This window comes from Narcine bancroftii, chromosome 1 (assembly GCF_036971445.1).
Source record: "Narcine bancroftii isolate sNarBan1 chromosome 1, sNarBan1.hap1, whole genome shotgun sequence".
Classification (NCBI taxonomy): Eukaryota; Metazoa; Chordata; class Chondrichthyes; order Torpediniformes; family Narcinidae; genus Narcine; species Narcine bancroftii.
The window spans coordinates 488,529,177-488,551,849 of NC_091469.1; the positions used below are offsets into that span (position 1 = coordinate 488,529,177).

The following is a 22,673-nucleotide window of genomic DNA, read 5'->3' on the forward strand; positions in this document are numbered from 1 at the left end:
ACACTTTCCACCACACATCCGTAGAAATTTGCCTGGGTTTCTGGTGTCGTACCAAACCTCCGCAAACTCCCGAGGTAGTAGAGGTACTGACGTGCTTTCTTCACGATGCCATTTGTGTGCTGGTTTTTGCCAAAGATGGTTCATCGTCCATTCAGAAATCTGATTTTGTTCCTCCAAAGAAACTCATTTTGTGACCTGTTCATGACAATAAATTCTGATTCTGAGGTTATCCTCGCTAACAGCGATCAGATTCCTTTAAGCTCTTGGTGTTCCAAATGCCAACAATGTGTATAGACAGATTATGAATAAATATGTCGGCTAAAGGAGCCACACAAGCGGCGAACTGTTGGTGATTCAAGGTGAGGAACCCAGGCAGGCTGCGGGCTGCTGGTGACTGCGGTCAAGGATTCACACCAGGCGGCAGACTGCTGGAGACGGGCTGAAGGGGCACCCGGCATCGGAACCGGATGCGAGAGGGTGCCGAGGACGATGAGGGTTTCCCGATCATGTTTGAGGTGTGCATCTGGAGCTTGGGCAGCCGATGATTTGGACTGAAGTCTGTGTGGCTGTTGGAGTGTTGGAGGTGTATCCATGGACCCTCAGTGATTCTGAGGGGACTCTGCTTCTCCTTCTCACACTTCAGGCATTTTCTACCAGCGGTGGATCTCTCTGCCTTATGGCAGAATAAAGCAACTGTCTTTATGGTGTGAGAATAAATTGAATCTGGAGAAAACCAGATTCTAGGGGGAGACGGGGGGGGGGGGGGGGGGGGGGGGACGACAGGGCGGGAAGGGAGGGGGAGACGGGGGGGGGGGGACAGGGCGGAAGGGGGGGGAAACGGGGGGGGGGGGGACAGCGCGGGAATGGGGGGGAGACGGGGGGGGGGACAGGGCGGGAAGGGGGGGGAGACGGGGGGGGACAGGGCGGGAAGGGGGGGGAGATGGGGGGGGGACAGGGCGGGAAGGGGGGGGAAACGGGGGGGGGGGACAGCGCGGGAAGGGGGGGGAGACGGGGGGGGGGACAGGGCGGGAAGGGGGGGGGAGACGGGGGGGGACAGGGCGGGAAGGGGGGGAGACGGGGGGGGACAGGGCGGGAAGGGGGGGAAACGGGGGGGGGGACAGGGCGGGAAGGGGGGGGAGACGGGGGGGACAGGGCGGGAGACGGGGGGGGAAACGGGGGGGGGGACAGCGCGGGAAGGGGGGGGAGACGGGGGGGGGGACAGGGCGGGAAGGGGGGGGAGACGGGGGGGGGGACAGGGCGGGAAGGGGGGGGAGACGGGGGGGGACAGGGGGCGGGAAGGGGGGGGAGACGGGGGGGGGGACAGGGCGGGAAGGGGGGGGAGACGGGGGGGTGGACAGGGCGGGAAGGGGGGGGAGACGGGGGGGGGGACAGGGCGGGAAGGGGGGGAGACGGGGGGGGGGGACAGGGCGGGAAGGGGGGGGAGACGGGGGGGGACAGGGCGGGAGACGGGGGGGACAGGGCGGGAAGGGGGGCTAGTGGGAAAAATGGATCAACTCATGAATGAATGGCAAGGCAGACTTGATGGGCTGAATGGTCTCTCTCTGTTCCGATGAATTGTGCAGTCCTTTTTTTGTGGGGGGGAGGAGTCCCATTGAGATTTAATTTCTATGTTTGGGGGGAGGTGGGTGAAATGTTCCTATTTAAACCCGTTCCATCCGACATTCCCACTTCCGGCAGGTTCCGCTGCGCTCGGGACTGAGCCGCCATTGGACGGGAGTGAACGGAGGGGGAGCCAATGGCAGGGCGGCTACGTAAGGGGTGTGGCCGCAGCCAGAGAGCAACGAGTTGCCTCAGAGGTGGTTACGGACGGGGCGGGGAGACGGGGGGGGGGGGAGAGAGAGACCGGGGGGGGGGAGAGAGCCGGGGGGGGGAGAGAGACGGGGGGGGGGAGAGAGAGACGGGGGAGAGAGAGAGACGGGGGAGAGAGAGACGGGGGGGGGAGAGAGAGACGGGGGGGAGAGAGAGAGACGGGGGGAGAGAGAGACGGGGGGGGGGAGAGAGACGGGGGGGGAGAGAGAGACGGGGGGGAGAGAGAGACGCGGGGGGAGGGGAGAGAGAGACGGGGGGAGGGAGAGAGAGACGGGGGGAGGGAGAGAGAGACGGGGGGGGGGAGAGAGAGACGGGGGGGGGAGAGAGAGACGGGGGGGGGGAGAGAGAGACGGGGGGGGGAGAGAGAGAGACGGGGGGGGGAGAGAGAGAGACGGGGGGGGAGAGAGAGAGACGGGGGGGAGAGAGAGACGGGGGGGAGGGAGAGAGAGACGGGGGGGGGGGAGAGAGACGGGGGGAGGGAGAGAGAGACGGGGGGGGGAAGAAAGAGGAGACGGGGGGGGAGAGAGAGAGACGGGGGGGGGAGAGAGAGACGGGGGGGGAGAGAGAGACGGGGGGAGGAGAGAGAGACGGGGGGGAGGGAGAGAGAGACGGGGGGGGGGAGAGAGAGACGGGGGGGGGGAGACGGGGGGGGGAGAGAGACGGGGGGGGGAGAGAGAGACGGGGGGGAGAGAGAGACGGGGGGAGAGAGAGAGACGGGGGGAGAGAGAGACGGGGGGGAGAGAGAGACGGGGGGGAGAGAGAGACGGGGGGGGGAGAGAGAGACGGGGGGGGAGAGAGAGAGAGGGGGGGAGAGAGAGAGACGGGGGGGGAGAGAGAGACGGGGGGGGAGAGAGAGAGACGGGGGGGGAGAGAGAGAGACGGGGGGGAGAGAGAGAGACGGGGGGGGAGAGAGAGAGACGGGGGGGAGAGAGAGAGACGGGGGGGGGAGAGAGAGACGGGGGGGGGGAGAGAGAGACGGGGGGGGAGAGAGAGACGGGGGGGGGGAGAGAGAGACGGGGGGGGGAGAGAGAGAGACGGGGGGGAGGGAGAGAGAGACGGGGGGGGGAGAGAGAGACGGGGGGGGGGAGAGAGAGACGGGGGGGGGAGAGAGAGACGGGGGGGGGAGAGAGAGACGGGGGGGGAGAGAGAGACGGGGGGGGGGAGAGAGAGAGACGGGGGGGGAGAGAGAGAGGGGGGGGGAGAGAGAGAGAGACGGGGGGGGAGAGAGAGATGGGGGGGGGAGAGAGAGATGGGGGGGGGGAGAGAGAGAGGGGGGGAGAGAGAGACAGGGGGGGAGAGAGAGACGGGGGGGGGAGAGAGAGAGACGGGGGGGAGAGAGAGAGACGGGGGGGGAGAGAGAGCGGGGGGGGGGGAGAGAGAGAGACGGGGGGGAGAGAGAGAGACCGGGGGGGGGAGAGAGAGACGGGGGGGGAGAGAGAGACGGGGGGGGGAGAGAGAGACGGGGGGGGAGAGAGAGACGGGGGGGGGGGAGAGAGAGACGGGGGGGGAGAGAGAGACACGGGGGGGGAGAGAGAGACGGGGGGGGGGAGAGAGAGAGACGGGGGGGGAGAGAGAGAGACGGGGGGGGAGAGAGAGACGGGGGGGAGAGACGGGGGGGGGAGAGAGAGAGAGGGGGGGAGAGAGAGAGGGGGGGGAGAGAGAGACGGGGGGGAGAGAGAGAGACGGGGGGGGAGAGAGAGACGGGGGGGGGAGAGAGAGACGGGGGGGAGAGAGAGAGACGGGGGGGAGAGAGAGAGACGGGGGGGGGAGAGAGAGAGACGGGGGGGAGAGAGAGAGACGGGGGGGAGAGAGAGAGACGGGGGGGGAGAGAGAGAGACGGGGGGGAGAGAGAGAGACGGGGGGGGAGAGAGAGAGACGGGGGGGAGAGAGAGAGACGGGGGGAGAGAGAGAGACGGGGGGGAGAGAGAGAGACGGGGGGGAGAGAGAGAGACGGGGGGGAGGGAGAGAGACGGGGGGCGGGGAGGGAGAGAGACGGGGGGCGGGGAGAGAGAGAGACGGGGGGCGGGGAGAGAGAGAGACGGGGGGAAGAGAGAGAGACGGGGGGCGGAGAGAGAGACGGGGGGGGAGAGAGAGACGGGGGGGGAGAGAGACGGGGGGGAGGGAGAGACGGGGGGGGACAGGGCGGGGGCGGGCCGGAAGGGGGACGGGGCGGGAAGGAGACGGGGGTTCATGGGAGGGGATGGGAAGGGGGGGAGACGGGGGGGAGAGGGCGGGAAGGAGGACGGGGGGACGGGGCGGGAAGGAGACGGGGGTTCACAGGAGGGGATGGGGACGGCACAGGTGAAGAGGGGGGCGGGGGGTCAAGGGAGGGGGAAGTGGACGGGAGGGGGGAAGGGGTCGGAGGGGGAAGGGGACGGGAGGGAGAAGGGGATGGGAGGGGGAGGGGGAGGGAAAGGAGAGGGGGACGGGGCAGGTGGTGAAGGGTTTGATTCAGGGGGTGTTTTGGCTTCAGAGTGCGGTGTCTGTTGGCTTTGGAGGGGGCTGTTGGGGTCACTTCAGAGAGGATTGTGGGGTGGGGGGTTTGCTCCTCCACGAGAGATTCGTTCAGAAAGTCTTGAGTCATGGGATCCATAGATCTTTGGCTGTGTGGCGTTTTTTTTTAAAGTGCTTTTGGAAGTAGAAAGTCGAGAGAAGTAGTGGAAGGAAAGTTTTCTGCCTGGAGGTTGGTGACTCGTAGAGTGTCGCAGGGATCTGTTCTCGGATGCCAAGGGTTTACTATTTTTCTAGTATTTGGCCTTCATTTCCATAATTTGTACTGCTACTAGGATGAGAACTCTGCTCCAAAGCTACATCCTTTGATTTGAAGGGAAGTAGTTGAAGATACAGAGCCCACAAAGGAATTGTGAGGAAGTTGAGTGGGTAAAAAGTTAGTAGATTTTGTGTGAAAATGGGAGGTTACAAATAGAAAGAGGAGCAAACTTAAAAGCCATGAGGCTACAGAATGCTGTGATACGTGGAGATCGGAGCCTTGGTGAATAACAATCAGAATTGACATAGCAAACATCCAGGAAGGGAAGGGAAGGGATTGAATTGAAAGGGCTGGATAGTGGACATGGAGAGGATGTTTCCAGTGGTGGGGGAGTCTAGGACCAGAGGGGACAGCCTCAGAATAAAAGGATGTCCCTTTATTGCAGAGATTATGAGAAATTGCTCAGTCAGAAGGTGGTGAATCTGTGGAGGTCAAGTTATGACTAGATTTAAAAGTAGAAATTGATAGGTTCTTGATTTAAATTTTTTTAAATTTAAATTAAATTTAAGCATCTTTCTTTGACTTGGATTCGCGGACGAAGATTTATGGAGGGGTAATGTCCACGTCAGCTGCAGGCTCGTTTGTGGCTGACAAGTCCGATGCAGGACAGGCAGACACGGTTGCAGGGGAAAATTGGTCGGTTGGGGTTGGGTGTTGGGTTTTTCCTCCTTTGCCTTTTGTCAGTGAGGTGGGCTCTGTGGTCTTCTTCAAAGGAGGTTGCTGCCTGCTGAACTGAGGTGCCAAGATGCACGGTTTGAGGCGATATCAGCCCACTGGCGGTGGTCAATGGGGCAGGCACCAAGAGATTTCTTTAGGCAGTCCTTGTACCTCTTCTTTGGTGCACCTCTGTCTCGGTGGCCAGTGGAGACTCGCCATATCATACGATCTTGGGAAAGCGATGGTCCTCCATTCTGGAGACGTGACCTACCCAGCGCAGTTTGATCTTCAGCAGCATGGATTTGATGCTGTCAGCCTCTGCCATCTCGAGAACTTCGATGTTGGAGATGAAGTCGCTCCAATGAATGTTGGGGATGGAGCGGAGACAACGCTGGTGGAAGCGTTCTAGGAGCTGTAGGTGATGCCGGTAGAGGACCCATGATTCGGAACCGAACAGGAGTGTGGGTATGACAACGGCTCTGTATACGCTAATCTTTGTGAGGTTTTTCAGTTGGTTGTTTTTCCAGACTCTCTTGTGTAGTCTTCCAAAGGCGCTATTTGCCTTGGTGAGTCTGTTGTCTATCTCGTTGTCGATCCTTGCATCCGATGAAATGGTGCAGCCGAGATAGGTAAACTGGTTTAAGCATACAGAACTTTGGCCCATAGGTTTGTGCCACCCAATTTATACCCAATTAACCTACAACCCTGGTACATTTTGAAGGGTGGGTGGAAACTGGACACCCCCAGGGAAAACCTATACAGACATGGGGAGAAAGTACAAACTCCTTACAGCATGGGATTCGAGCCCCGTTACTGATTGCTGGCGCTGTAATAGTGTTGGGTTAACCATGCCATCCCAAATTAATAAGGGTGTCAGAGGTTATGGTGAAAAGGCAGGAGTATGGGATTGAGAGCAAAAATGTATCAGCCATGATTTGAATGGTGGAGAGCACTCGATGGGCAGATGCGGATGGAGCATAGAAGTAGGGCAACTCTAGACAATGCTGTTGAAGACTGCACCTGAAGACAAGCTGTCTCATTTGTCAGCTTGTAATTAATGGGACACTGGTCAAAGAGGGAGAGAGAGAGACAAGAGGGGGTGGCACAGTTGGCGTGGCACTTAGCACAACACCTTTATAGCGTCAGCAAACACCATACCGTCTGTAAGGAGTTTTTATGTTTTCCATATCTAAGTGAGTTTACCCTGGAGGCTCCGTTTTCCTCCCATCATTTGAAGTGTATTGGTGGTTGTAGGTTAATTGGGTGGCATGGACACATGGGCCAAATGGCCTGTTACCATGCCGTCTGTCTTAAAAAAAGGTGTACTTTATATTGCATTGCTCTCAGTATTCAGGGAAGAATGCACCGAATGGAGATGGTGCAGTGAAAGTTCACTAGGTTGCTTGTTTGTATTGATGTATGAAGAGATGTTGGCCCTCTACTCAGATTGGTCTTCAGAGAGGGGTGATTTCATATGAACATAAGACTCTGAAGGTAAAATGGAAACGTTTCCCAATTGGGGATGTATAGAAGTTGGGGCATAGATCTAGATGTTTCCTTTAGGTTTGTGTATCTTTGGCATTCTCTATCTCAGAGTTGTTCGAAAAGACTCAAGGTGTCGGGGTCTATGAAATAGTGTTGGGGCCAACATCACATTGGCCCTGATCTTGTTGGATGACTAACGTATTTTAATTTGGAATGAAGATGGAAGAGCATTCCTAGAAACTAGGCTGGACAAGATGGGTTGAATAGCCGAGATTAGAATGTTCATAAAATGGCAGAGGTTTCCATCTCCCTGCCCCTCTTGATTGGAGGTGTAGGATTTTAGTGTTTTGAAACACTAACCATAAAACAAGACCAAGGAGCAGAAGTGGGCCATTCACCAAGACTGCCTTTGAGTTTGGACCAGTGCTCAGCCAATCTTGGGGGACCTTCATCACTGCTGAGAAGAGTGGCTTGATCACATGCTTTTATTATTATAATTTTTTATTTTTCACATCATAAATCACATTAACCATGATACACATTTTTTCCTTTTCACACATATACAATGTCATTTTCTCCCCCCCTCCTCCCCTCCCACCCTCCCCACCTCTCCCCTCCCATCCATTTAAGGTATAAAATCTAGGATACATTTAACCAGTCAGACAATGTTGTCACTCAACAAAAATACACCAGAAATTCTACTGAGTCCATTCTTTTCTTTCCTTCTCCTTCCATCAACTTAGGTAATGATTGTCCCCGGTAGGTTTTCGCTATTGTATTTAATGTAAGGCTCCCATATTTGTTCGAATATTTCAATATTATTTCTTAAACTATATGTTATTTTTTCTAATGGAATACATTTATTCATTTCTATATACCATTGTTGTATTTTCAAATTATCTTCCAATTTCCAGGTTGACATAATACATTTTTTTGCTACGGCTAGAGCTATCTTAACAAATCTTTTTTGTGCATCCTCCAAATCAATTCCAAATTCTTTGTTTTTTATGTTACTTAGGAGAAAGATCTCTGGATTCTTTGGTATATTGTTTTCTGTTATTTTATTTAATATCTGATTGAGATCTTCCCAAAATTTTTCTACTTTTTCACATGTCCAGATTGCATGAATTGTTGTTCCCATTTCTTTTTTACATCGAAAACATCTATCAGATACTGTTGGGTCCCATTTATTTAACTTTTGAGGTGTAATGTATAGCCTGTGTATCCAGTTATATTGTATCATACGTAACCTCGTATTTATTGTATTTCTCATCGTTCCAGAGCATGACTTCTCCCATGTTTCCTTTTTTATATTTATATTTAAATCCTGTTCCCATTTTTGTTTAGTTTTACCATTTGTTTCCTCATTCTCCTTTTCTTGCAGTTTAATATACATATTTGTTATAAATCTTTTGATTATCATTGTATCTGTAATCACATATTCAAAGTTACTTCCCTCTGGCAAACTCAAACTGCTTCCTAATTTATCCTTCAAGTAGGATCTTAATTGGTAATATGCCAGTGCTGTATCTTGAGTTATATTGTATTTATCTTTCATTTGTTCAAAGGATAATAATCTATTTCCTGAAAAACAATTTTCTATTCTTTTAATCCCTTTTTTCTCCCATTCTCTGAAGGAAAGGTTATCTATTGTAAAAGGGAGTAACATGTTTTGCGTCAATATTAGTTTTGGTAATTGATCATTTGTTTTATTTCTTTCTACATGAATCTTCTTCCAAATATTGAGTAGATGATGTAATACTGGAGAACTTCTATGTTGTACCAATTTTTCATCCCATTTATATAATATGTGTTCAGGTGTCTTTTCCCCTATTTTATCTAATTCTAATCTAGTCCAATCTGGCTTTTCCCTTGTTTGATAAAAATCTGATAGGTATCTTAATTGTGCGGCTCTATAATAATTTTTAAAGTTTGGCAGTTGTAAGCCTCCTTGTTTATACCATTCTGTTAATTTATCTAGTGCTATCCTCGGTTTCCCCCCTTTCCATAAAAATTTCCTTATTATTTTCTTTAACTCCTTGAAGAATTTCTCTGTCAGTTGTATTGGCAATGCCTGAAATAAGTATAATATCCTTGGAAAAATGTTCATTTTAATACAATTTATCCTTCCTATTAGTGTTAATGGTAAATCTTTCCAATGCTCTAAATCATCCTGTAATTTTTTCATTAGTGGATAATAATTGAGTTTATATAGTTGGCCGAGATTTTTGTTTATTTGTACACCTAGGTATCTTATTGCTTGCATTTGCCATCTAAATGGTGATTCTTTCTTAAATTTTGAGAAATCCGCATCATTCATAGGCATTGCTTCACTTTTATTTACGTTGATCTTGTAACCCGACACTTCTCCATATTCCTTCAATTTCTTATATAATTCTTTTATTGATAGTTCTGGTTCTGTTAAGTATACTATAACATCATTCGCAAATAAACTGATTTTATATTCCTTGTCTTTTATTTTTATCCCTTTTATATTATTTTCTGTTCTTATCAATTCTACTAGTGGTTCTCTTCTTTTCTTTGGCTTGGCTTCGCGGACGAAGATTTATGGAGGGGGTAAAAAGTCCACGTCAGCTGCAGGCTCGTTTGTGGCTGACAAGTCCGATGCGGGACAGGCAGACACGATTGCAGCGGTTGCAAGGGAAAATTGGTTGGTTGGGGTTGGGTGTTGGGTTTTTCCTCCTTTGCCTTTTGTCAGTGAGGTGGGCTCTGCGGTCTTCTTCAAAGGAGGTTGCTGCCCGCCAAACTGTGAGGCGCCAAGATGCATGGTTTGAGGCGTTATCAGCCCACTGGCGGTGGTCAATGTGGCAGGCACCAAGAGATTTCTTTGGGCAGTCCTTGTACCTTTTCTTTGGTGCACCTCTGTCACGGTGGCCAGTGGAGAGCTCGCCATATAACACGATCTTGGGAAGGCGATGGTCCTCCATTCTGGAGACGTGACCCATCCAGCGCAGCTGGATCTTCAGCAGCGTGGACTCGATGCTGTCGACCTCTGCCATCTCGAGTACTTTGACGTTAGGGGTGTAAGCGCTCCAATGGATGTTGAGGATGGAGCGGAGACAACGCTGGTGGAAGCGTTCTAGGAGCCGTAGGTGGTGCCGGTAGAGGACCCATGATTCGGAGCCGAACAGGAGTGTGGGTATGACAACGGCTCTGTATACGCTTATCTTTGTGAGGTTTTTCAGTTGGTTGTTTTTCCAGACTCTTTTGTGTAGTCTTCCAAAGGCGCTATTTGCCTTGGCGAGTCTGTTGTCTATCTCATTGTCGATCCTTGCATCTGATGAAATGGTGCAGCCGAGATAGGTAAACTGGTTGACCGTTTTGAGTTTTGTGTGCCCGATGGAGATGTGGGGGGGCTGGTAGTCATGGTGGGGAGCTGGCTGATGGAGGACCTCAGTTTTCTTCAGGCTGACTTCCAGGCCAAACATTTTGGCAGTTTCCGCAAAGCAGGAAAGGTTCTATAGCTAACGCAAACAATAAAGGTGATAGTGGGCATCCCTGTCGTGTTGACCTGCTTAAGTTAAATTGCTTTGATACATGTCCATTTACTGTCACTTTCGCTAATGGTCCCTTATATAATGCTTTAATCCAATTAATATACTCAGTTTTCTTCAGGCTGACTTCCAGGCCAAACATTTTGGCAGTTTCCGCAAAGCAGGAAAGGTTCTATAGCTAACGCAAACAATAAAGGTGATAGTGGGCATCCCTGTCGTGTTGACCTGCATAAGTTAAATTGCTTTGATACATGTCCATTTACTGTCACTTTCGCTAACAGTCCCTTATATAATGCCTTAATCCAATTAATATACTTCTCCGGTAAACTAAATTTTTGCAATACTTTGAACAAATAATTCCATTCTACCCTGTCAAAGGCCTTCTCTGCGTCTTAAGCAACTGCTACTGTTGGCGCTTTACTCCCTTCTACTGCATGAATTAAGTTAATAAATTTACAAATATTGTCTGTTGTGCGTCTTTTTTTGATAAATCCAGTTTGGTCTAGATTTACCATTTTCGGTACATACTCTGCTAATCTGTTTGCTAATAATTTAGCTATTATCTTATAATCTGTGTTAAGTAAAGATATTGGTCTATATGACGCTGGTGTGAGTGGATCTTTTCCTTGCTTTAGTATTACTGTAATTATTGCTGTTTTACATGAATCTGGTAAGCTTTGCGTTTTATCAATCTGGTTGATTACTTCCAGGAGGGGCAAAATTAATAAGTCTTTAAATGTTTTATAGAATTCTATTGGGAATCCATCCTCTCCTGGTGTCTTATTATTTGGTAATTTTTTTATTATCTCTTGTATTTCTACTATTCCAAATGGCTCTGTTAATTTATTTTGTTCCTCTATTTGTAGTTTTGGTAGTTCAATTTTAGTTAGAAATTCATCTATTTTCCCTTCTTTCCCTTCGTTTTCAGTTCGGTATAATTGTTCATAGAATTCTCTAAAGTTTTCCTTAATTTCTTTTGGATTATATGTAATTTGTTTGTCTTTTTTCCTTGATGCCAATACCATTTTCTTAGCTTGTTCTGTCTTAAGCTGCCATGCTAGGATTTTGTGCGTTTTTTCACCTAGTTCATAATATTTCTGTTTTGTCTTCATTATATTCTTCTCTACCTTATATGTTTGTAGTGTTTCATATTTTATTTTTTTATCCACCAATTCTCTTCTTTTAGTGATATCTTCCTTCATTACTAATTCTTTTTCTATATTTACTATTTCCCTTTCCAACTGCTCTGTTTCCTGATTATAGTCCTTCTTCATCTTGGTTACATAACTTATTATTTGCCCTCTAATGAACGCTTTCATTGCATCCCATAGTATAAACTTATCTTCCACTGATTCCGTATTTATTTCAAAATACATTTTAATTTGTTTTTCAATAAATTCTCTAAAATCCTGCCTTTTAAGTAACATGGGGTTTAATCTCCATCTATACATTCTTGGAGGGATGTCCTCTAACTTTACTGTCAATATTAAGGGTGAATGGTCCGATAGTATTCTAGCTTTATATTCTGTTTTTTTTTACTCTATCTTACATACGAGCTGATAACAAAAATAGGTCTATTCTTGAGTATGTTTTATGTCTAGCCGAGTAATATGAATATTCCTTTTCCTTTGGGTGTTGTTTCCTCCATATATCCAAAAGTTGCATTTCTTCCATCGATTTAATTATAAATTTGGTTACTTTGTTCTTTCTGTTAATTTTTTTCCCAGTTTTGTCCATATTTGAATCCAAATTCAGGTTGAAATCCCCTCCTATTAATATGTTCCCTTGCGTATCTGCTATCTTCAAAAAGATATCTTGCATAAACTTTTGATCTTCTTCGTTAGGTGAATATACATTGAGTAGATTCCAAAACTCCGAATATATCTGACATTTTATCATTACATATCTCCCTGCTGGATCTATTATTTCCTCTTCTATTTTAATTGGTACATTTTTACTGATTAATATAGTTACTCCTCTAGCTTTTGAATTATATGATGCTGCTGTTACATGTCCTACCCAATCTCTCTTTAATTTCTTATGCTCCAATTCAGTTAAATGTGTTTCTTGCACAAATGCTATATCAATTTTTTCTTTTTTCAGTAAATTTAGCAGTTTCTTCCTTTTAATTTGGTTATGTATTCCATTAATATTTAAAGTCATATAGTTCAATGTAGCCATTTTATACTTTGTTTATCTTCCCTTTCCGTTTCTCCATCATTACCTTTCCTTCTTATCCATTTCTGTTTTCTTGTTTTGAATCCTTTATAAGACAACATTCCTAAAACATCAAACATTTTCCTTATTCTCCTATTTAAAACTTCTTTAGCCCCAATCCCCCCTTCCCCTTCTGAGTTGTCCTTTATCCCTTGTCGGACAACCACATCTCCCCTCTCCATTTGGATTTGCGAATTCACTCGCAAGCGTCAGCTGATTTTGCAGTGACCGTAACACCCCCCCACCCAGCCCCCCCAGAAAAGATTTCACTTTTCATATGTGACAAAGGTCACTCTTTTAATTCCCTCCTTATTCCCTCTATTCCTTTTCCTTCCCTTATTAATTCTTGTCTATACTATCTATGTTTTCCTCTAAATATGGATACATTCATGTATGCACATTATACATATACACACATATACCTCTTTACCCACATACATATAAATTGTGGTCATTTTTACTCTTATTACATGTCTTCATCTCTCTGTTTGTTTTGTAGTTGTTCTGCAAATTTCCTTGCTTCCTCTGGATCCAAGAATAGTTTTTTTCCATAAGATCGTTTTCGATGTTTTGAACTCCTTCCTCTTCTTCAGGAGTTCAAAACTTATGTCTTTTTAGTTCGCAGTCTTTTGTACTCTCGTTACACGTCTTCATCTCTCAGTCTATTTTTGTAATTGTTCTGCAAATTTTCGTGCTTCCTCTGGATCCGAGAATAGTCTGTTTTGTTGTCCTGGAATAAATATTTTCAATACCGCTGGATGCTTTAGTATAAATTTATACCCTTTCTTCCATAAAATCGCCTTTGCTGTATTGAACTCCTTTCTCTTCTTTAGGAGTTCAAAACTTATATCTGGATAAATGAAGATTTTTTGCCCTTTGTACTCCAGTGGCTTGTTGCCCTCTCTTACTTTTTCCATTGCCTTCTCCAGTACCTTTTCTCTTGTAGTATATCTTAGGAATTTTACTAAAATAGATCTTGGTTTTTGTTGTGGTTGTGGTTTAAAGGCCAATGCTCTATGTGCCCTTTCTATTTCCATTTCTTGCTGTAGTTCTGGACATCCTAGGATCCTAGGGATCCAATCTTTTATAAACTCTCTCATATTCTTGCCTTCTTCATCTTCCTTAAGGCCCACTATCTTTATGTTATTTCTTCTGTTATAATGTTCCATTATATCTATTTTCTGAGCTAACAGTTTTTGTGTCTCTAACTTTTTTATTAGATTTCTCCAATTTCTTTTTTAAGTCTTCTACCTCCATTTCTACTGCTACTGCCCGCTCTTCCATCTTGTCCATTTTCTTTCCCATTTCTGTTAAGGTCATATCTATTTTATTCATTTTCTCTTCTGTATTGTTTATTCTTCTTCTTAAATCATTGAATTCCTGTGTTTGCCATTCTTTAAATGACTCCATGTATCCTCTAATAAGAGCAAGTATATCCTTTACCTTGCCTTTCCCTTTATCTATTTCACTGTATTCTTCCTCTTCTTCTTCCTCTAGGTTGGCCATCTGTTGTTTCTTTGCTGCCCTTTCCTCCTCTTCTTTCTTGTTTCCATTGTCTTCTGTGGTCTCTTCTTGCTGCAGGTGTTCTGCAGCTGTCGTTGCCGGCTGTGGAGATCGACTCCCCAGCTGGTCCCCCCTCCCGTCGGTGTGTTTTTTTGCATGCACGGTTGCGCACTTTTACTCGGCTCAGCGAGCCATTTTTGTAGTCCACTTTCTACCGACCTGAGGGAGCGGGTTTCTCTCTCCACCGCGGGCCTCTTCGAACAGGTAAGGCCTTCTCCTTCATCTTCCGTTGTCTTCTCTTCCTCTCTTCTTACCGTTGGTTTCGACTTTTCTTTTTTCGTCGCCATCTTCTTTTCACCTTTATATTCACTTTACTTTGATTTTTATTTCTGTGCCTTTGTGTTTTCCTTTGTTTTTTCCAACTTTTCTGGAGAGGGCTGGAGTTCACCGTCCGGCCACTACTCCATCACATGACTCCTCCCCTTGATCACATGCTTGAGGGATGCTCCTCTTCCCAGGTCGCAGGTTAACCATGCCCGCTATGAGGAGTACTTTCTTCACCCATCTGCTGAGGATGTGCCAATGTGTGTTTAAAATGTATGCCAAGTTTCTGAGGAGATATTGAGCAATAGTGGAAGCTGTTGCATCATAAAAGCTGTAACTGGATGATGCAAACTTGGACATTCACTTCCATCTGCCCAGAGGGAAGAAGAGAACCTGTAAATAGTTGATTAGTATATTACCTCAATCATGAAATGGAGGGGTGGCGGTTGGTTAATGGACAGTTGCCTCCAGGCATTAATGGGTCACTTGTCTCACTTGACAGCTTGTAATAAAGGGACACTGCACAGAGAGAGACCAGAGGGAGGCGGCACGGTTAGCGTAGCGGTTAACGCAACACCTTTACAGCATTAGCAAACGAGACTAGGGTTCGAATTCCGCGCTGTCTGTTGGTTTTTCCTGGGGGCTCTGTTTTCCTCCCAACGTTTGAAACGTGTTGGGGGGGGTTGTAGGTTAATTGGATGTAAATTGGCCGGCTATGGACACGTGGGATGAAATAACCTGTTTCTGTGCTGTCTGTCTAAATTTTAAAAAAAGGTGTTGGAATCTGGAGGAAATCACAATCTGCTGGAGTAACTCAGCAAGTCGTGCAGCGTCAGTGGGAGAAAGAATGGTCAACGTTTCAGCTCAGACCTTCCTTGATGAAGGGTTCCATCCCACAGCGTTGACCGTTTTTTCTCCCACTGACGCTGCTCGACCTGCTGAATTCCTGCCGCAGATTTGTTTCTTCAGACTGGACATAGAGTGGGTCCCAAGAAGAGGCCTCCAGGTGGGTGTTGTGCAGCTTTCTCCCACAAGAGGGTAGTGCATTTATTTGTGAAACAAAGTCGACAGCCACAGTGATTGTAGTAAAGCATCTTGACGAAGGGCAAAGCCCCTTATCGTGCCTCCAATGGCCACTGCTTAACCTGCTGAGATTCTCCAGCACTTTTGTGCGTTTTGAACATTTAGTTCATGTTCTTTAGGTCTTTGGCTTGGCTTCGCGGACGAAGATTTATGGAGGGGGTAAAAAGTCCACGTCAGCTGCAGGCTCGTTTGTGGCTGACAAGTCCGATGCGGGACAGGCAGACACGATTGCAGCGGTTGCAAGGGAAAATTGGTTGGTTGGGGTTGGGTGTTGGGTTTTTCCTCCTTTGCCTTTTGTCAGTGAGGTGGGCTCTGCGGTCTTCTTCAAAGGAGGTTGCTGCCCGCCGAACTGTGAGGCGCCAAGATGCACGGTTTGAGGCGATATCAGCCCACTGGCGGTGGTCAATGGGGCAGGCACCAAGAGATTTCTTTAGGCAGTCCTTGTACCTTTTCTTTGGTGCACCTCTGTCACGGTGGCCAGTGGAGAGCTCGCCATATAACACGATCTTGGGAAGGCGATGGTCCTTCATTCTGGAGACGTTCTTTAGGTAGTTGTTTTGAAAATATCAAATAAGATATTGCTGGGACTTGAGGAGCTGAGTTGCAGGGAAAGGTTAAACCAGTTAGGACTTTATTCCCTGGGGAGTGTTAGAGAATAAGGAGATTTGACAGAGGTATGCAAATTATGAAGGGTTATGGATAAAGAAAATGCATGCAGGCTTTTTTCACTCTGGTCGGTGAGACAAGAGCTGGAGGACAAGGTGAAATGTTTAAAGGGGACAGTAGCGGGAACCAAGCAGGGAGTGGTAAGGGTGGAACGACCTGCCAGCTGGAGTGGTGGATGAGTTTGATTTCGACATTTTTAAAAAAATTTGGATAAGTACATGGATAGGAGGGATATAAATCTTTAGATTTAGATATTCAGCATGTTCACGGGCCATTTTGGCCCACAAATCCGTGCCGCCCAATTTACACCCAATGAACCTGTAACCCCTGGTACATTTTGAACAGGGTGAAGGGGGGAGAACCGAAGCCCCCGGGGAAAACCCGCGCAGACACGGGGAGACCATACAAACTCTTTATGGACAGCCAGGGATTCGAACCTCGGTCCTAATTGCCTGCCTTGTAAAGACATTGCAGAAACAGCTATGCCAACTGTGCCACCCCAAATATAGTTCTGGTGCAGGTGGATAGGATTTTAAAATTTAAATTTAGACATACAGCATGGTAACAGACCCTGTCGGCCCACAAGCCCGTCCTGCCCAATTGACCTACAACCCTGGGCATTTTGGAGGGTGGGAGGAAACTGGAGACCCTGGGGAAATTCATGCAGGCATGAGAGAACATACAAACTCCTTACAGACAGCACTGGATTCTAACCCCGGTCCCGATCACTGGTGCTTTGCTACCCATTGCACTAACCATGCCGGATGAGGCAGAATAATCTGCACAGACGAGATGGGCCAAAGGGCCTGTATCTATGGTGTAGTGTTTTATTGTTCTAACCTTTAAGTTTGGACCAGTGTTCAGAACGACCTTGAGCCCCCCACCGCTGCAGAGGGAAGTTTTGATTGTGAGCTTGCAGGGTTCTTTCTCTTCCCAGATCGCAGGATGGACAATACGACCATGAGGGGTGTGTTCTTCACCCACCTGCTGGTGGTCCTGTTTGGGATGGGGTCGTGGCTTTCAGTGAATTCCCTGTGGGTGGAGCTTCCAGTGGTCACAAAGAGCCTGCCTGAAGGTGAGTGTCAGGGATAATGTCGTTCCCGATGCTGTTACAGAACATTCCAGCGCAGTACAGGCCCTTCGGCCCACATTGCTGACCTATATAAACTCAACAAACTAAACCTTCCCCTCCTCATAACCTCCTATTTTTCTTTCATCCCTATGCCTTTCTAAGAGTCTTTTGAATGTCCCTATTGCACCAGCCTCCACTCTTGTGCCTGGCAACACTTTTTCAGGCCACGCTACTGTTTTTTTTTAAATCTTGCCCCTAATACCTTGCCTAAACTTTCCTCCCTGCACCTTGTACAGATGTCCTCTGGTATTTACTACTCTTGCCCTGGGGAAAAGGTGTTGGCTGTTTGCCCTGGATTACCAAGGCTAGTTGCTCTGTACTTTAAATTACAGAACAGTATCAGGCCCTCGAGCCCATGCTGCCCAGTCACACCCAATTGAATTACGTTTTGAAGGGTGGGGGGGGAATAGGAGGACCCGGAAGAAATCCATGCCGACGCAGGGAGAATGTACAAACTTCTTACAGACAGCGGTTGACTCGAACCCCAACATGCGCTAACCGCTAGGCTAACTGTGCGGTCTTTTCTGTGATCCACCATGTCACTTAAACCACAATGATTGGAAAATCTGGTTCGTCCCTTTCTTTCTGTTTGTTTTTCATTGTTTCTCCCTGCTCCTGCCCCATTGAGTAAGTCTCCTTGTACATCAGCATTATCTTCTCTGCTCTTGTCCATTCCCTTCCAACCTATATCTGGTCGGTGCAACACCAGCGCTCTCCAGCTCTGAAGTACTCCAGTTCTCTGGCTCCAATGCATCACCCCTCCCTGTACACATCCTTTCACCATCAGGAAGGCCAAGGGGCTCTTCAGGGCAGAGCCATTCAGTCCCCATCAACCAGCCCTCTCCTCCACTTGTTGCAAAGTTCTTGCCCTTAATGCAGTTAATGCAACTCTGTTAGCATACCTGTGACCCACATTCAAATCTGTCACTGTCTGTAACGGATGTTCTCCCTGTGACCTGTGTGGATGTTTTGAAGGGACGAAATCAGGGGCCTTCGCTCCTTAAAATTTTTAAATGTCGTAAAATCCCTGGTATCAGGCATCTATGGAGATCGTGGATGCTGGATATGTGAATTTTCCAGTTGACTGAGGCTCACTTTTAAAATGCCTAACAAATACATCAGCATTAATAATAAACAACTTTTTTTTTTTAAAAACCAAAAGACTGCAAAATGTAAATTCTGGATGAGTTGGAGTTTGTCAAATGTGTTCAGTAAAGTTTTCTAAACTTTCTATATAGAAGAACCGACAAGAGAGGGCAGTATTGGATCTTCAATTAGGGAATGAGATAGGTCAAGTGACCAAGGTTTGTGTTGGGAACACTTTGGGTCTAATGATCATAATACTATTGGTTTTAGATTAATTATAGAGAAGGATAGGGCTGGGCCTAAGGTTGAGATTCTTGATTGGAACAAGGCTCATTTCCAGGAGATGCGAAAGGATTTAGAGAGTGGGATTGGGATAATTTAATTTCTGGGAAGAATGCAACAGATAAATGGAGGATATTCAAAGGAGAAATTTTGAGTTCAGTGTGAGGGTTAAAGGAAAATTATAAAATATAGTGTGCCTTGGTTTACAAGGGATATTGGGAATTTGGCTCAGAGGAAGAGGGACATGTACGATAGTTTTAGACAGCAGGGAATAAATAATGTGCTTGAGGAATATAGAGAGTGCAAAAATTGTTAAAGAAATTAGAAAGGCGAAAAGGAGATAGAGGCTGCTTTGGCAAGCAAGCTAAAAATAAATCCTAAGGGTTCCTAAAATTACATTAAAAGTAAAAGAATAGTGACGGATAAAATTGGGCTCCTTGAGGAGCTGTGTGGGGAGTCAGAAGTTAAATGATTTTTTTCAGTATTCACTAAGGAAAGGAATATTGAGTAAGGTGAAGAAAGGAATACTAGTAGTGAGGTCATGGAAAATATACAGATTAATGAGGAGTTGGTTCTGGGTACTTTAAGGAGAATAAAAGGTGGCTAAATCTCCTGTCCTGACAAGATATTCCCTAGGACCTTGAGGGAGGTTAGTGTAGAAATATTTAAAATTTCACGGGGGAGGTGACAGAGGATTGGAGGGTAGCTCATGTTGTTCCACTGTTTTTTTTGTGGCTCTGAAAGAAAACCGATAATTACAGGTCTGTGAGTCTGACATCGGTGGTGGGTAAATTAATGGAGAGTGTTCTTAGGGATGGAATATACAATTATTTGGATAATCAGGGACTGATTAGGAGTAGTCAACATGGTTTTGTGCATGGTAGATCATATTTAACAAAACGTAATGAATTTTTCAAGGAGGTTACGAAGAGGGTTGACAAAGGGAAGATTGTGAATGTTGACTTTAGTAAGGCCTTTGACAAAGTTCCGCGTAAGAGGTTAGGAATGTTCAAGCATTAATATTAATGTTGAAGTAGTGAAATGGATTCAACAATGGTTGGATGGGAGATGCCAGAGTGTAGTGGTGGAAAATTGTTTGTCAAGTTGTAAATCTTCAGAGACTAGTGGAGTGCCTCATGGATCGGTACTGGGTCTATTGTTGTTTATCATTCAGGTCATTAATGTATTTGACAGTGTGGTAAATTGGATTAGTAAGTATTCAGATGATAGGTGGTGTGGTGGACTGTGAATAAGGTTTTCAAAACTTGCAGTGGGATACAGGCTGGTTAGAAGAATGGGCTGCAAGATGGCAGATGGAGTTTAATACTGATAAATGCGAGGGGCTGCATTTTGATAGGACTAAGCACAACGAAGGTCATACACGTTAAATGGCCGACAATTGAGGAGTGGAGTAGGACAAAGGGATTTAGGAATTCTGGTACATAATTCCCTGAAAGTTGAGTTATATGTTGGTGAAGAAAGCTTTCAAGGTATGTTGGCCTTCATAAATCAGAGTATTGAATACAGGAGTTGGGATGTCATGTTGAAGTTGTATAAGGCATTGGTGAGGCCAAATTTGGAACATTGTGTGCAGTTTTGGTCGCTGAATTAGAGGAAGGATATAAACAGAATAGAGAGAATGCAGAGGAGATTTACAGAATGTTGCCTGGGTTTCAGGGTTTGAGTTACAGGGAAAGGTTGAACAGGCTGGGACTTTATTCCCTGGAGCGTAGAAGATTGAGGGGTAATTTGATAGAGGTATTGAAAATTCTGAGGGGAACAGATGGAGTCAATGTGGATAGGCTTTTTCCAATGAGAGTGGGGGAAATTCAAACAAGAGGATATGGATTGTGATTGAAGGGGGAAAGTTTAGAGGAAACATGAGGGGGAATTTCTTCACTCAGAGGGTGGTGGGAATGTGGAATGAGCTTCTGGCCAAAATGGTAGATGCGGGCTCAATTTTAATATTTAAGGAAGAGTTTGATAGGTATATGGATGAGCGGGTTATGGGGTGTAGGTCATGTGTTCTAGGAGGGAGAAGGTGTTTGGCATGGACTCAAAGGACCAAACTGTGCTGTAATTGTTATGATTATAACTGTGGCAGCCGTGCCGCTGTTGTAATTAGTTCTCCCTTCCCCAAGTTTACAAATAAAGTCTTACTAATATACTTAACACAAACAAAAATTAAGACTTATGAGGCAGGGATAAGGAGATCCTTTGGGACAGTTGCCCCAGTGGTGAGCTACCCCGGCTGGCTCTTCAACCTGGGCGCTGCCATTTTATTCAAACAGCTGCTGTTGGGCAGGACACGACCAGGGCTCTCCGCTAGCTCCCATTGTCACCAAGAGGTTGTGGGTTGCTTCGGAGAACATTAACTTTTACAATATTTTTTATTTACCAGTATTTTAATTTTTAAAATTTATTTATTTCCTTTTTTTGCTGGTTGCTTTGGTTTTCGGTTGCTTGAATTCTGGATACCAGGGATTTTCCTTCCATCTCTATATAGCTATGAGCACATGTATGGGGCCAGATGCATTAGCCTTTTACTTTGGGTATGTACAGTTGTCCCTTTCCCAGTTATACTCAGTAACCCTCCCCTATGCTACCTTGACAACTGCATTGATGCTGCCCTCTTGTGCCCATGACAATATCATTATCCAACTTCCATCTTGCCCCTAAACTTGTCTACAGTTTTTGACACCTCTCCCCTCCCCTGAATTGAAACAAACGATCCATAGGCATCCAGTACAAATCCACTGGCTCCCTTAGCTACCAACAGTTAAGATCCCGATGGATGGATAAGGTGATTGATCTCAGCTCCCCCTCCAGGGGAAGGGAGTCAAACTATGCTTGGAATATTCTGTTCCACTCTGGTCACCTCATTACAGGAACGATGAGATGCTACAGAGAGGATGTAGAGCAGATTTACAAGGACGCTGCCTGGATTGGAGAGAGCATTTGATAAGAATAGGTGGAGTGAACTTGGAGTGATGGAGGATGATGGGTGGTGGCGTGATGGAGGTGTACAAGATGGTGAGGATCATGTGGATACTCAGACTATTTTCCCAGGGTTAAAATGACTAACACGAGGGGGGCAGAGTTTTAAGGTGCTTGGGAGTGGGTTCAGAGGGGATGTAAGAGGCAGGTTCTTCACACAGAGAGTGGTGGGTGCGTGAAATGTTCTGCTGGCAGGAAAAATGGATCTTTTAGCAGTTTTAGATTGGTCTCCAGAATGGAGGACCATCACCTTCCCAAGATCGTGTTCTAGGGCGAGCTCGCCACTGGTCACCGAGACAGACATGCACCAAAGAGCTACAAGGACTGCTTAAAGAAATCTCATCGACCACCGCCAGTGGGCTGATCTCGCCTCCAACCGTGCATCTTGGCGCCTCACAGTTTGGCGGGCAGCAACCTCCTTTGAAGAAGACCGCAGAGCCCACCTCACTGACAAAAGACAAAAGGAGGAAAAACCCAAAACCCAACCCCAACCCACCAATTTTCCCTTGCAACCGCTGCAACCGTGCCTGCCTGTCCCGCGTCGGACTTGTCAGTCACCAACAAGCCTGCAGCAGACGTGGACCTACCTCTCCATAAATCTTCGTCCGCGAAGCCAAGCCAAAGAAGAGAGATTGGTGCATGGAACTGAGAAAAATGGAGGGTTATGCAGTACGGAAATTCCAGGTAGCTGTTATTAGGTCAGCACATAACTGTGGGCTGAAGGGCCTCCACTTTGCTGTAGATTTGAGTTCCATGAACTAGTGGACATGGGTTTTGATAAGAAGACGGAAATAGGGGAAATTTTCTTCAGAAGGTGGGGGCGGAACAATAGAACACTACAGCGCAGAAACAGCCTCTGTGGCCCATCTAGTCTTTGCCCAGCTATTTTTCTGCCTTGTTCCATTGACTTGCATCCAGTCCATACCCCTCTAATCCATGTACCTGTCCAAATTTTTCTTAAATGTTAAAATTGAGCCCCCATTCACCACTTCAGCTGGCAGCTCGTTGCACACTCCCACCACTCTCTGTGTGAAGAAGACCCCTAAACATTTCCCCTTCCACCTTTAATCCTCTAGTTTGTATCTCACCTACCCTCAGTAGGAAAAAGCCTATCTACATTTTACTC

General features: G+C 46.9%; 1 protein-coding gene across 2 annotated transcripts in view; it reads left to right on the forward strand.

Moving 5' to 3' along the window:
• The first annotated feature begins 1,728 nt into the window (after positions 1–1,728).
• The window catches only part of slc52a2 (solute carrier family 52 member 2), a 31,450-nt gene continuing 10,505 nt past the window's right edge, over positions 1,729–22,673 (forward strand). The window contains exons 1-2 of one of the 2 annotated variants that reach the window (XM_069915083.1): positions 1,729–1,817; positions 16,988–17,125. In XM_069915083.1, coding sequence (XP_069771184.1) covers positions 1,757–1,817; positions 16,988–17,125 — 199 coding nt within the window. In that variant the 5' untranslated portion in view covers positions 1,729–1,756. Of the gene's footprint in view, positions 1,818–4,339; positions 5,723–16,987; positions 17,126–22,673 lie in introns of those variants that run through there. The other variant, XM_069915084.1, reaches the window with a different exon arrangement.